General features: G+C 39.8%; 5 protein-coding genes across 5 annotated transcripts; 3 read left to right on the top strand and 2 right to left on the bottom strand.

Moving 5' to 3' along the window:
* Positions 1-152: 152 nt before the first annotated feature.
* Positions 153-1,175, bottom strand: ATC70_000987 (GDP-mannose 4,6-dehydratase; the record flags this gene model as incomplete). The annotated part of the gene is made up of 4 exons (XM_064820393.1): positions 153-292; positions 356-548; positions 615-709; positions 800-1,175. The coding sequence occupies 4 exons, from the start codon at positions 1,173-1,175 to the stop codon at positions 153-155; spliced, it is 804 nt and encodes a 267-aa protein (XP_064684313.1).
* A 757-nt stretch (positions 1,176-1,932) lies between these two features.
* Positions 1,933-3,445, top strand: ATC70_000988 (uncharacterized protein; the record flags this gene model as incomplete). Its single annotated transcript, XM_064820394.1, has 5 exons — positions 1,933-1,978; positions 2,040-2,644; positions 2,715-2,834; positions 2,903-3,043; positions 3,113-3,445. The coding sequence occupies 5 exons, from the start codon at positions 1,933-1,935 to the stop codon at positions 3,443-3,445; spliced, it is 1,245 nt and encodes a 414-aa protein (XP_064684314.1).
* A 3,246-nt stretch (positions 3,446-6,691) lies between these two features.
* Positions 6,692-9,690, bottom strand: ATC70_000989 (uncharacterized protein; the record flags this gene model as incomplete). The annotated part of the gene is made up of 9 exons (XM_064820395.1): positions 6,692-6,939; positions 6,999-7,346; positions 7,407-8,310; positions 8,361-8,596; positions 8,654-9,036; positions 9,097-9,155; positions 9,220-9,327; positions 9,397-9,525; positions 9,583-9,690. The coding sequence occupies 9 exons, from the start codon at positions 9,688-9,690 to the stop codon at positions 6,692-6,694; spliced, it is 2,523 nt and encodes an 840-aa protein (XP_064684315.1).
* Positions 9,691-10,200: 510 nt separating this feature from the next.
* ATC70_000990 (uncharacterized protein) lies at positions 10,201-10,821 on the top strand (the record flags this gene model as incomplete). Its single annotated transcript, XM_064820396.1, has 2 exons — positions 10,201-10,604; positions 10,665-10,821. 2 exons carry the CDS (start codon positions 10,201-10,203, stop codon positions 10,819-10,821), a joined length of 561 nt encoding a protein of 186 aa, XP_064684316.1.
* Positions 10,822-11,486: 665 nt separating this feature from the next.
* Positions 11,487-12,032, top strand: NdufS4 (ndufs4 NADH dehydrogenase Fe-S protein subunit; the record flags this gene model as incomplete). The annotated part of the gene is made up of 1 exon (XM_064820397.1): positions 11,487-12,032. One exon carries the CDS (start codon positions 11,487-11,489, stop codon positions 12,030-12,032), a length of 546 nt encoding a protein of 181 aa, XP_064684317.1.
* Between the last annotated feature and the right edge of the window lie 2,944 nt (positions 12,033-14,976).

Here is a 14,976-nt window from a genome sequence, read left to right on the forward strand (position 1 = left end):
TGTCTCTCTTGACCCCTTTTTTTATATCCGTGTTTCATGTTTCCTATTTTTGTAGTGAAAAATAAACATTTAGTGGTGTTTTTCGTTTCTATATTTCTTTATTGTTTATAATGTTACAGGGCAAAACGATGGAAATGATGTATCTATTGTATTTATTGGGATTTGTTCTTGATTTGACGAGCAGGAGTGATTTCCTTGAGTGCAGCAAGCATTTGATCACGACACTTGTTGGCAAGCTTTTCGATGTCAGCGGAATCTTCAGCAACACCTTCAGTTGAAATGGGAGGCAAAACTAAAAGAAAGTATCAGATGAATAAGTGGGATGATTCCATATCACATCATGTTTATATATTACCTCTGCAACGAACAGTACCCGCATCAAATCTCTTCTCTTTGGCACTGTAGAAATCATAGTAGTTGGCGATGACAACGGGCACAATGGGGACACCAGCTTGAACGGCCATGTAGAATGCACCTTTCTTGAAGGGTAAGAGGGTGATCTCTGCTTCGTGACCACGAGTACCTTCAGGGAAAATCCAGACATTGGTCTGCATACACATTTCATTGTTAATACTTTGTTTTCTCCTTTTTTTTTTTCATTGATCCATCCTTACATTTTTTCTGTGAATATCCAAAGCAGCATTGCGAGCTTCCTTGACAGCACTATCTCTGTTTTTACGATCCAAGAAAATGGCATTACTCAAAGTCACTATTTGTGAGTACAACAAGCAATCAGTCAGTTAGTAAATAGGATCATGATTTAACATGTTTTCCTGTTGAAGTCTGCCAAGATACTTACTAAACCAACCCAAGAAAGGGTAGTATTTGAGCTGCTTCTTTGCGACAATGGCAGTGTTCTTGGGGTACACTTTGCCCATCAACATGATATCCATGCTGGATTGATGATTGCAAACGTAGATGACGGGACCTTTGACTTTGTGCAAGTTTTCCTCTCCCTCATTCTCGACCTTGAGGCCACAAAAGAAACTACCGAGCATGTAGTAGCCACGAGCGACCGAGTAATTGATGAGGTGTGTTTTACCAAAGATGGGGAGCACAATGGAGACACACATGCCATAAATAGCCATGACCAAAAGACACAAGGTGGACATGATGGAACGATAGTAGAAACCACCGTATTTGCGATACACTACCAAAAACGAAAGTACTGACATGATGATGACTGACCAGCTCAAATGGAGCGATGTAGTTGCTGCTGTAAAGGAAAGAAAGAAAAAAAAAAAAAAAAAGAGAGAATTTAGTCGCCATATAGTTACGAATGAATTTATAATTTGCTTTTTCGAGCCATTCAGTTTCATCCTTCCAACCGTGCTCCCCAACACATCACTCTTCTTATTCTTTACCTTCTCCTTCCTTCATGATGTAAGTGCTATGCTTTGTTTTGATCAAAAATAGAAAAATGAGGGTAAGTGTTTATATGAATGAAAAGAAAGAAAGACAAAAAAAAAGTGCCCCAAAATCACACTACATTTAATAATGATTGAGGGAAGCAGTACAAAGCCCGGTTCGCCACAGCCAACAGCTCAACAACTTTTCTGATAGAGACAGGCATAGAGCAAACATGTAAATTGAAAGCATGTTTGCCAGTTGCATGTGATGATCACCAATGTTACCCAAAATCCCAACTCGCTTAAACATATAGAAAGATAATACAAAAATGGCAGAATCTTGAAACAAACAATTCCAAGTAATGAATACCAACATTTACATGTAATTTCGAGAAAATTTGTATCAGTGCGTTACACTTGTATTTAAAACTATAAGCACAAACTGTTTGCAAAATATAAAAAGTGGCTACATTCTCACTGATTTTTTTTTTCCTTTCTCTCTCTCTCTCTCTTTCTCTTGCTTCCACTACTTTTTTTTTTTTTTACTCTACTTTCTTTCTTTGTTGTATTATATATCTATATCATGGGGGCACTATGTTGTAAGCAAGATGAAATAGACTATTCGCAAGGTAAGCCAGATAGACATCAGACATCTCGAACAAACAGGGCAGCTAAAACAAGCGAACATAGGACCTGAGCTGGGTCATTTTCATCTACAAAAGATCATTGGTAAAGGTGTATTTGGCAAAGTCCGCATCGTCCAACACAAGCGTACAAAGAAGAAATACGCACTCAAATACATCAACAAATCCATCTGTATAAAGCAAAAGGCGATTGGAAACATCATACTAGAACGCAACATACTGGAACGCATTGATTACCCTCTGATAGCCAACCTCAGATACGCCTTCCAAGACGATGAAACCATCTTCATGGCACTTGATCTCATGCTGGGTGGTGATTTACGATTTCAACTAGACCAACAATTTACATTTCACGAACTCCAAGTGAGACACCATGTTGCCTCTATCGCTTTATCTTTGGACTACTTGCACAGAAAACGAATCGCTCATCGAGATGTCAAGCCAGAGAATATATTGATAGATAAGAAGGGATATGCGCATCTCAGTGATTTCAACATTGCGATACAATTTACAACAAGCCAGCCTCTGAGTTGGTCCATAGCCGGCACCATGGCTTACATGGCTCCTGAAATGCTGGCTCGTAAAGGCTATTCCACAGCCGTAGATTGGTGGAGTTTGGGTATTGTTACCTATGAGCTCTTATTTGGCGTGGTAATAATAACAACAAACATGAAACAAGCTCATGCGAGTTACTAACCTTGCTTCACTGTCATCATAACAGCGTCCCTATTTAGCCCCATCAAAAGAAGCTTTGGCTCATGCCATCATACATGAGCCACTCATGTTTCCTAATCATGTCTACGATAGTGTATCCAAAGAATGTATCGATGTAATCAGTGGTGTAAGTGGGAAAGATAGATCATCAACATGAACGCGCGCAGTAAAAGACTTACTCTGGTATCTATCTAGCTGCTGGACAAATCACCATTTCAAAGATACGGTGGATGCAATACAGATGGGTTCCAAGAATTCAAGGCACATCCTTGGTTTCGTGGTTTAGATTGGGATTTACTTGAACGTAAACAGCTGACCCCACCTATTAGACCTGACGTACGTATAGCAATTTTCATGTACGCACTTACACAATCAAGAGACAGCTAACATTTATTTGCGCCATAGAAAAACAACAAGCTGCGCAGCCTGATAAAAGATCAACAGCAGCGATATCAGGATGATGGCTTGAAATCACATAAACGAATTTCACCTGTCAAAACACCAACGTTAGATACATTTAGTCCTGTCACTGAAGAAGCAAGATTCCGAATGCAGTTGGAAGACCAGTTTGCTGATTTCGATTTTACGCAGCATCAAATGGTAGAAGGAGGACAAGATCCTTTCAGCCAATTCTTTGAGCAAAGACGGAATTCATTGAGAAGACAATATGATCGATTCAAGCGTAGATCACAATGTAGTTACCAGGATTTACCTATAACTCCACCTTATACTGATTAACCCTGTTTGTTATACTACTTACTGTACATATCCCCTTCCCTTCTTGTCCCTGTGTTTTTTTTTTTTGCTGCTTTTACTTACATGTATCCCTCTCTGGAATAATAAAAAAAAGAAGAAGAGAAGCTTTTTCTTGTAAATACTGAGATAGTATGGTCAGTGCATTTTTGTTATTTTGAATCAAATTCATATCTGTTTTTAATGTAAATGAAAATTTCTCCCAGAGAACAATAGACAGAGATCACCAAAATATATATGCGCATGTGAGATTTTGTCTTTGCATGTTGCAGGGCAAACAGTCTCGGCGCAGACATGGAGGGATTATCCCAATTTGAAGATTCGAAATCACATCCATCATGCCAAGTGTAGCGCTTTGATTTCCTGTTTTTATTTTTGCAAAACAACATGGCATACTTGACGGATTTCTCGGATGAAACTAATAGATCAAGTTTATTTACAACAATGAATGAACGCATTTTAGCAAATTGCTAATCTTACTCGACTCGCTATGATTAGTATCATGTGATGAAATCCAGAACAATGCACTGTACAAACATCATGTATGGAGGAGGCACTTGTTAAATTGATTTACAAGTGAGGTATTTGGCGCCAAAAACAGGAAAAAAGCAAATCTCCAAAATAGACCACTCTAACGAGTATTAAATGTCAGGAACGTTTCAAGGCGTGCTGTATCAAATTTGCTCTATATAGTTGCTCTATTAATGATAATGACATCAAGAAACTGAGCGCATATGTTTATTTACTTGGAATAAACGCACAGAATTTCGAGTGTCTCATTTAGTACGAATGAAAAATATGAAATCATTTGCGATTTTTTATTCGGCTCACTATCCAGAATAGCATTAATGACAATGTCCATTTGTTTATTCACCACCGTGCTGAATTTAGCAGCAGTGTAATTGGGCTATTATGAAAAGAATGAATAAACGACCCACACTCTCGATTCAACACAACAAACAAATGATTACTGTGCAGCAATGGTTAATGAATCGATTAATACTACCTTTTAAGGGACATCAGTTAGTGTATCATTTATTCATACGAAACAGATAACTAGCACATTGTCTTTTTTCTCGCTTCTCAGCTACTTTTTGGAGGGCAATCTGACCCACATGTCTTCAACCATCATTTCCCTCGTGTTCTTGCTTGAATAATCCTTATTAATGCTATGGATCTCCGCATACAAGCTGCTTTTTGTGTCCTCCAGGCCGATTGAATTCCATCAAGCCTATATCAATGAATTGACATTGATCAAGTCTATCAAATTTTACGCTGCTGCTGCTACAATAGTAGCAGTTAAAGTCCCGTTTTCTGCTTTGTATCCTATGGTCTTTTTAGTGGCAACTCTATTGGGGTTGGTATAAGGGTTTTTAGTTCGTACGGATGATTACAATGGATGATAGTGATCTAAATATACGCTAAATGTTTCATCTATCATAGAAATCTTCTTGCGTGCCTTATTTTGTTGATTCCTCTTTTGTTACAAGATATTGTGCTTTTTTGATTTGTTGAGTAGGTCCCATGCATCCCACAATGGTATTGTGGATATTCTCATCCAATTCAGTAGTTTAGCGTCATCACCAACTCACAAAGCAAGTTTTTTGTGGCTTGACTACAATCTATATTCGTATCATTAGCAAAGATTTGTCTAATTTGGTTGATATTATTATGGTTTCCTATATTAATCTCATTGTCTATGCTATAATTAGGTGAATACGTCGTTACTGCTGTTGCACGTTCAAAAAACCAGGCCATGGGAGCTGCTTTGCGAGCTTTTGGTCTCTTTTTGTTAGATAGCTCCTGGCTAATTGACCTGAGTGGGGCCAGTACGGATTCTTCCATCTTTCTTCCTATGAATATCGTTCTGAAATGATGATTATATAGTGCAGCTCATTGCTGCTAAATCTATCTTCGTATACAGCTCTCTTAATGAGTCTCGGCTTGTAGAGTATCGCAGTATGGCCCCATGCTTATTTTTTTCAACCTTGAAAAAAGTACTATATATATAGAGGGTTCATTTTTATAAAATAACGAGACTTTCGACACTTCGGGTGGTTTCCTGGCCTGCGCTTCGCTTCGGTAAGACCCAACCTGCGCAGCGACAGTTCGCGCTACCGGCTGCCCTTGCTCATTTTATCAAATACTGCTGCTTTCATTTTAATTTTCCTATTACATATGAGAACCCTACAATTATCTGTGGATCTGACTCTTAAGTGGATGTTTACACCCGTATATATGTAGGTACTTCATATACGGCCAAGCAGCACACTACTATTGCTCCTTTTTAGTCAAGAGTGTCCCTGGTACAGCAAAATCTGAGTGCATTTGAACTGTGCTTTTCCGCGTTAAAGACCGTTTTAGACCGTCAGAGTAGCACCAAACAATTGCTCTCATCTAGCAGTTATTTCCTGACACCTTTGTTCAACTTTTGGGGACCAAAAAAAACATGACTGAAAATCGACCAAAAAGCATGAGGTACCCCTCATGGTTTTCATCGAAAATCAAACAATCGCGTTTTGACCTTGATAATAAAGGTTTTTCCTATGGTATATATTAGATCAAAATGTTTCTATCGATCCAAAGCAGCCCCTAAAATCATCTTTGTGGGACTTTGATATGTAAAATTTCGACATTTTGGCCAGAAACCTCTTTTCGTATTTTCGTAAATTATTCAATAAGTTTATTCAAAACATCTATCTTACTTGATACCATTGGATGCACCTGGAAAAGCGCTCCAAGAAAGCTTAAAGAGGCATAGGGCGATTATCATGTTTTACTTAGTCGAATCTTCAAAAATAGATCAATCGAGTCGTAAACCTTCAAGATTTGGCCAATCTGGAGCAGACTATGAGTCTGGGATTGAATTTATTTTGGCTTGTGGGGCTGGCAGGCAAACTCAATGCCCTTTTCATCATGAAGGCAATACAGTAATAGATGTTTTTGAAGCGTATGGAAAGTAGATGGCAAATCACATAACATTATTTTCACCCATGCTATTCTCTTAAATTCTATATTTAATAACGCGAGTCTATCAAAATACTTGTTAGGTCAACTTATTTCCTTTTTGAGGCTCTGAAAGTGTCTAGGGACTATAAATTTATATGTATATTACGGTAGGTAAATCAAGGAGAAAAAGAGTGGGGGGGGGGGGAATCAATTGTATGAATGAACTTGATGTTCATCTCAGGAATAAAAGAGTAGCGTATGTATGTTTGGAATCATAGACATTCAATGAACTACATGAAATTCAATCAAGATATTCACAACGGTACATGTTAGATATACGATAATCATCCACCATCCAAGACCACTATTGATATGGTAGCCATTGACGTTGACTACAATAAGCGTACTCAATAGCACAGTGATTAATCCTGCTGATGAGATGAGAATAGTAGGTGCAATGTCCAGTTCATAGGGCTTTCCTGTGACCCAAGTTTGATACGTGGATGAGATACCGACACCTAGCACCATGTCTAAATAAAGCCACCCGTCTTGTTAGTATACTATATACAAGCGCATTTCATTTACTTACTGAGCAAAGGTCCTGCATAACAAGCTGAGATAGCCATAGTAGGGAATCCCATCTTTGCAATAGCAGTGTTGGCTACCAAATCACCCACGCTGTTGCCCAATGCAAAGATAGTCAATCCCATGATAGCTTCGCTGATATCAAATATAGCGCCTAAAGCTTGCAATAACCCCACCATCTCGTTGGCTAGTAAAAAGATCCAGTTCAATGCAATCACAAACCCAACAAACGACAACATCCAGTGCCATGTAGGCGCTTCATTCGTTTTTGTCTTGTACAGCACCAGACATGATAACACACAGCCAATAAAGAAACCAACCAGAATACCAAATGCAGGAACAAAACCATTTACTGTACAAGTACATGAGTTATCATCTGTGCATGCTTTTCAAAAGTGATCACTCGACTTACATGCCATCACACCGGTAACAAATGTGGTTGCGCAAATCGCTTGCACCGCTACCAGCCATCGACACCAACCCAACTGTCCTTCGTCTTCTTCAATCAACAAGGGCAAATCCTCGTCTGTATTGAGTTCAGATATGCTTCTTTCGGATGTAGGTACAATGAGATAACTTTTCGATGCTGCTGGTGTTGTTCCTGCTGCTCTTGTGGGCGTTTCACCATTACCAGCTGACGATGATGTTATCACGACGGTTTGTTGATTTGTTTGAGGTTCATTGGTAGTGGCAGGCGCTAAGACTTCGATATCATCTACTTTGACTTCATCTCCTTCTGCTACGGGCAATGTCAATCTGAATATCAACACCAGTGGTACAGCGACTAGTGCGCTTAGTTTGGCGAATGCAGTTTTTGAGCTCCAGTCTTGCAGTGTGGGGAATAAGGTGCAGCACACATCGTCTAGTACCATTGACATAGACAGGGATATCTTGAGTTCGTCTTGATTTTTGAAGGGCACATGAATGCTCACATTATCTACAGGCTGTTGTTGTTGTTGTTGTTGCTCTTCCAAGTTGGGTGGGGCAAGTCTAATTTCAGGGATTGGTCGATCATCGTTACTTTCGTTGGGATATGGTGATGCTAGGCGATGGTTCTGTTGGCTTGCAGAAATATATGTAAAGTAGTCATTGTTATTATTAGCATATGAACTTTCAGGAGTGCGCATACTGCTGTTTGGCATAAGGTGAGCAGTGGTCAAGAGATGATCTGCACTCTCCTGTCGCTGTCTTGCAGCAGAAATACAAGGTACGGATGCTTGTGTGTGTCGTCGTCGAAAAACAGATGATGTATCCCTCTTGTGTGGATATAATTGCGTGCTGTTGGCTCTCTTGATGCTGGCTACTTGTTCTTGAAACTGTATATAGGTCAATGCAATGCACATCCGATTATCACTAGACACACTACCTCAATGGCACTAAACAGCGAGGTTCTGATACCAACACGCGGTGACATGGCATGTCTGTACAGTCGAGACGAGATGGATCCATTGGTGCTTGTCGTACGTGGAAAGTAGGAATCAATGTGTAGCGATGATCTGCGGGAGAGATGCGATGAATTGGGAGAAACGGGTCTGATAACATGTCCTAGATGCTCTTGTGATTGAAATCCATGAACAGGGATATCAAGGCGTAATGGGCTATCTGTTGTATACAAGCTCAATCAAGACATCCTCTTGCACAGCTCAAGATCGCACTCACCTGGTGTAGATTGCAATAGCCGAGACGTCTCTGTGAGCAATTCTTCTGTATTGCAGTGTTCTGTGGCTATAGATTTCGGTTCAGGCAAAGCGGGTGTTTCTGCCCCTGGAAATCGATAGGCGCCCATCACCACAACAATTACGTATGTAATGTAGTAGCAAATTAAAATCAAACCATGGTACCAACATATGCGTTGATGATATACGATCCATGTCAGAATCATGATAGCGCCTGTAAGGAAGGATGCGTCTCGCATAAAGGTAATTCTTTTCGATCTGAATGGACGAATGATGCCCATACATCCAGACACGACAGACACAATAAAGAACGCTGCTCCAATAAGCTCTCCAATTGCCAGTGATCCTGACCCGCTGTTCATGGCGCTACACATAATAGAGGTATTGAGTGCCTGTGTATATCGTCTTGTTTGATCCTGAACCTACGTAAAGGTACTGAACAAATCCGGGCTTCCGTTGCCAAATGCAAGCACAGTTACACCAGCCTAAAGCATCAACAAAAACAATCAAAAACAGGGCGCTTTTTTTTTAGAAGAATGCACTACTTGCCATGCTCTCAGACAGTTGCAACCTGGATGAGATAGTTTGCAAATTGGGGCAAAAGAAATCAGCAGCAACTACACTGACTGCACCAAACAAGAGCAGCAATCCAGATAACTACGCTTGGCAGACGACATTTAGCACACACATCAGCACAACATGATGCATGTTCTCCATTTCTTTTACCATAATGACAATCGTGATGGGCTTCCATAGCGTGGAGCAATAGTAGAATTTGAGAAATACACCGCTGAATCCATGGCAAGCACTCATGACAAAGGCGCATTGATCTTTGTGAGTCTCGATATTAGAGCACTGGATTCAGTGCATGTGAGTGCCAAGGCCAAAACGATGTCTACTATATCTACTTACTGATTTATGATGGTGAGAGAGCGTCGATGAGATAGGAACCAGTAGAGATGCTGATGCCATGAATGGACATAGCACCAGCAACACCAACCAGAGTGTGGTGGATCTCATTGTTTTTTTTTAAAAAAAAAAAAAAAGTTGAAAGAACAAGAGGAAAAAGAAGATTTTTAGCCTTTTAAAGCGATGATCCCCCTTTATATTTGTCGATAGGATCGCTTTTGTCGCTTCAGATCATTCATGTCGCATTACTTTATTTTTCTTTTTCGCCGAGCTCTTTATATTCAGCTTGGAATAGTCGCTTCTTCCACAGCCTGGTGATCTTGATACTAGACACATTGCATTACCTGTACAAGCTTATTGGCATTTGCTTAAATCTGCAGCTTGTTCTACAGCATGACATCACATGCGAATAATGGAACTTCAGGTATCTTTTAGTGTGTGACCAACGATCTCTTTGCAACAGCACACAAACACACACATTAGGGAAATACAAGAGGAGAAGGGATATTGAAAAAGCTGGGCAATTACCCTTTTTGCTCTCTTTTTCTCTCTCTCTCTCTCTCTCTCTCTCTCTCTCTCTCTCTCTCTTTTTTTTTTTTTTTACCAATAGATACAGTCAAGATGGGAAAACCACAAAATACACCTGATGTTGATGACGATGCTTCTACTCCTCCTCCTGCCTACCAAGAGACTCCACCCTTTAACCCACACTATCATCAGCAGCAAGATGGTCCCAGCTCGACGTATCAATCACCTCCATTCAATCCAAATTACAACCATCAGCATCATCACAGCTCACCTCCCCATACACCAGATATAAATCAATCCCTCTATCCTCAAATTCCTTCTTCGCCTCCTCCTCCACAACAACCCTATCAACCATTACCACCACAGCAAGCCAGATACCAAACCATTGAGTTACCCTATCCATCCACTACACCCAATGTCACTCCACGTATGATACGCAGACAAATTGAAGAAAGAAGAAAGTTTCCTCTGGCAGCCATTTTCTTTTTGTTTGGATGGTAAGTGCTGTGCTTATTCAGTGTCCATGATCATGGATTCATGGGCTTTTTTTGTTTTAGGTTTTGTCCACCTCTATGGGTTATTGGTGCATGTTGCTGCGCAGGAAGTCGAAACGAGTATGAATCTTTCTGGGGAAAGGTCAATTTTATCATGGCAATGGCAATGATTGTAACCTCTATTATTTATTCCATTTTTGCAATGTCTCAATACATGTAGTTTAATCATCCAAGGGCTTTGAAATAAACATGTCGGTTGCATGAGAAGGGCGATTCTAAACAGCATGCTGTGGTATCTACTATTAGGGTACTTGCCGTTGTTATGTGTCCTAATAGACCTTGCGTTTGTTATTGAATTTGTTTGAGAGCGTCATTTTTAGAGAAGAGATCATGACAGTTTGGAGCTTCTTATCATTGCTAAATGCTAGGAAATGGGATGCAGCCTGGCACATGGTGAACGTTCATTGCTCAGGGCATCGTCATAACGGTTAGATTCTCGGTACCAAAGTAGTAGAGGTAGCAGTGATGCTATTACTTACATATTTAAATGCTGATTTCGCTTTTGATTTGCAAAATGGGAGTTCCAACAAACGCAATACTGCTGGTTTAAAGTTGCCCTCACCAGCGAGTTTAGAGACATGCTTAAAATAATGACTGTGCAACTCTCTCGAATCAATTAGAATTGAGCAGTAGTTCTACTCGATGAACGATAAACAAATAATGCAGGAGAGATAAAGCAAATTGTGTTACATGCAAATTCAACACTTGACGAGCACAACAGCGAAGGCGCAAGTCAATCAAAATAAAGACCCTAGTTGCTGCTTCGAGGATGTTTTTGATCTTTTCCCATTTCTTTCCAAATTCATACTACTTTCACAAGGTGAGATGGGCAGAAGAAGATGGAGACCCTATGGCAATCGTGGCATTTGGTATATCATACACACTGACGGTGCATGTATCAACAATGGTCGTCCTTGGGCACAAGCTGGCTTCGGCATATTTTGGGGCGATGATGATCATCACAATGTATCCGAAAGACTCTGTGGTCCTCAACAAACTAACCAACGAGCCGAAGCACAAGCGGTGCTTACCGCTTTGGAGCAGACAGATGGCTTTTACGATACCGTGGAAATCAGAACAGACTCTATTTACGTGGTGCGTGCTGTAAATGAATGGTGTTATAAATGGGAGAGCAATGGCTGGGTAAACGCAAAAGGTCTTCCTGTCGCGAATCAGAGCATATTCAAAGAAATACTGTACTTTATGAATAACAGACCTGGCCATGTGTATGTCAAACATGTGCCTGGCCATGCTGGCATCTATGAAAACGAAATGGCGGATGAGCTGGCGAGAGAAGGTGCTAACATGGATTCTGAGGATGAGAACCAAGACGATAGTAACGACAGCAACAATGGTTGTTATTACGATTAAATAAATTGTGGCATTCTTCATTGCTCCAGTTCGCTGGAAGGACAAATGTTTAGGCTGCATGTGAAGTTTTGTGAAGGAGGAGTTATACCTTTTGTTCTATAACTAAAGCGAATTCAATCTAACGTGCGATTGTCTCTAACTGATTCATAAGAGATGCCCACGATCACAACCCTGATAGCATGAAGGATCTAGGGTACAGCTATTGAATGACTTTTGAAATGGTAAGGCTAGAAATTCTTTTGTTGATGATCAAAATTACTTGAAGCCAGATTGATAAGATAGAGTTTGCCACATCACTTCTTTGTCGGATGACAGAATGATGAACACATCCTGAGGGCCAACAGTACCATTCGCCTAAACGGTAGTATCTTGATAATGTTCTATTCGTGTAGTAAGCTTTTGCCACTAAAGGCAAAGACAAACCCTTTATTGTTACCTACGGTGGCTTCATACGTGGTCATTTGGCGGGAAATAGATGGAGTGCATTTACAATCAGCGTTTATGCAATATATCCGTCCTCCCAAAAAGAAAAACGCATGAGAAATCAAGAAAGCAACACAGCCATGTAGTGCGCAGCTCTCTTTTCAGTAGCATCACAAACAGCAATTGTAGTCATCAATCAAAAAGCACTCGCCAGCCTCTGCCAACCGCCAAAATCAACTGATTCTCAGACCTATTTTTTATATTCAAGATTGGACATATTTTGTCTTTTTTCGACTTGATTAATCTATTATACCAGATTTGACTATGAAAACAGTAATGTTCATTCAATCCTTTCGTAAGCTTTCTTGGAGCACTTTTCAAGGCGCGTCCAATGGTGCTGCTTGAGAGAGGTGCTTTGAACTAGTTTATTGAGCAATGTTAGAAAAATTCAGATGAGGTTTTGGCCAAAATGTCGAAATTTTGCATATGACGGCCTCACAAAAATGGTTTCAAGGGTTGCTTTGGAATTGGAGAAGTATTTTGATATAATATATACCATACTAAAAGTCTTTGTTTTTGAGCTGAAAAACGCGATCGTTTGATTTTCGATGAAAACCATGAGGGGTACCTCATGCTTTTTGGTCGATTTTTGACGAAGATTTTTAGGTCTCAGAAAAGGCAAGCAATGGTGTCAGTAAGTGAGTGCTAGATGAGAGCGATTGTTTGGTGCTATTTTGGCAGCTTAAAACGGCTTCTAGCACGAGAAATCGCAGCTGAAATGCATCCAAATTTCTCTGTAGTTTGCATACTTTTAACTAGTAAGGTGTAATTCAAGTATTTTATGCATCCGTATATGAGTTGTTCCATTGATACGGATACAGAGCATCAGAGAGAAGTCAAATTCGCCATCACAGAAAGCTCTCATCCAATACTCGTACCTAAAGAGCGAAATACCAGTATATATTAACAGGGTGCGATATAACTCTGCGTTGGTAGGGCTCAGAATGCGTAGTATCTACGTTTTACACCATTCTTTTTAGATCTATACCCAAGCTTTGGGGCTCATACAGAACATGCCTCATCATGTTGGCCTTGATATCACGGTTAAAAAGATATTTCTATGAGTTTGAGCAAAATCTCGGTAGTGAATTTCTTCGAGAAACAATGTCTACGCTTTATGGTTTATATCAGGCGCCTTGTCCTACGCATTTCGCGTTAATTTTGCTTGTTGTCATTCAATCTTTAGACCCTATAAACTGTAACTGATTCTAAAACTTGCTCAGCCTTTAGACCAAACTCAAAATGGAGGATCTTCAAAATGATGTAAGGTTACCACTCTGTTGGTGCAATGAAAATTCAATACAGAAATGAGCTAAAGCTCGAATAATGGTACCATGATGAGATCATTTTGATTTAGCTTTATAATTCATTCAAAGCAAGCAAGCGAGGCTTTTGGTGCAAAATAGGCTCTGATAGCAACAATCATGAAAGGCCGACCATCACTTGAAAGGTAGGAATGTTCTACCTTTGAATGTTGAGTGCGCTCGATTCGATGCATATTCTTTATTTTAATGATATGTTTCCAGCAAATGCATTGTGGTTGAAACAAGTGCCCATTGTCTTGATCACGTCTAATTGGGTTTTTGTTGCAATGTCCTAGATGTCAAGACGAGAAAAGTCTACAGGGTCTTGACCACTGATCGACATCTGACGTATGTATATTCATCTGGCCTTATACCCTGCGAAAATACACACAGTTGCCACTCTGAGCAATCAAGAACATTAAATTTTCCGATCAAATCAAACGTGGTGGGCATTGGACTCGCCCGGTGGTCGAAAGATAGCAATCTCTTTGTTTCAATAATGCAGATTGTTTGACATGAAAAAGAAATAAAGAAAACAAGCCGTGTCAATGATGTTTCAATGAAGGCAGACGTTCATCTAGAACGTTGAGAGTCTAAACTGTGAAAGATTCAATAAAGAAATCTCCATTGAAATCATTCTTTATGGCAAAATCAATGGGTTGACATGTGCGAAGAATAAGCATGAAGATTTACAATTCTTGAGCGCTCCGGAATCAGAAAATTATCATAACTTAACATTCTTTTGTTTTTAGCTATTTGCAGAAATGCTCATCTCAGTTTCCAGGTTTACATTGTTCTTGAATGATGCATTACATTTCCAAGTCAACTCGCTAGAACCAATATAAAGGTTCAGCAAAATGTTGGTTTTTCCCATTAGGAATGATGAAGCCTTGGTTTACCCATCCAAATCAAGAAAGTGTGGTATTCCAACGATGGTGCCAGATTAAATTGCCGTGCTTAGGTCTTGGTTAGCCATTTCACTTTCACAGTTCTTGATCTCATTTTTCAATATCTCTCAAATGGGAAAGCAAACAAGAGATATGGTAAAATAAGGAAGATTGTTTCAGACGAGATACATTCTATGGTTAAAAGCTAAATTTCAAAACATTTAGCAAGATGCCTAAAATCTTGTCAAACTTGACTTGCGTACCTCCGCT

This window comes from Mucor velutinosus (assembly GCF_035048745.1).
Source record: "Mucor velutinosus strain NIH1002 chromosome Unknown tig00000041, whole genome shotgun sequence".
Taxonomy (NCBI): Eukaryota; Fungi; Mucoromycota; class Mucoromycetes; order Mucorales; family Mucoraceae; genus Mucor; species Mucor velutinosus.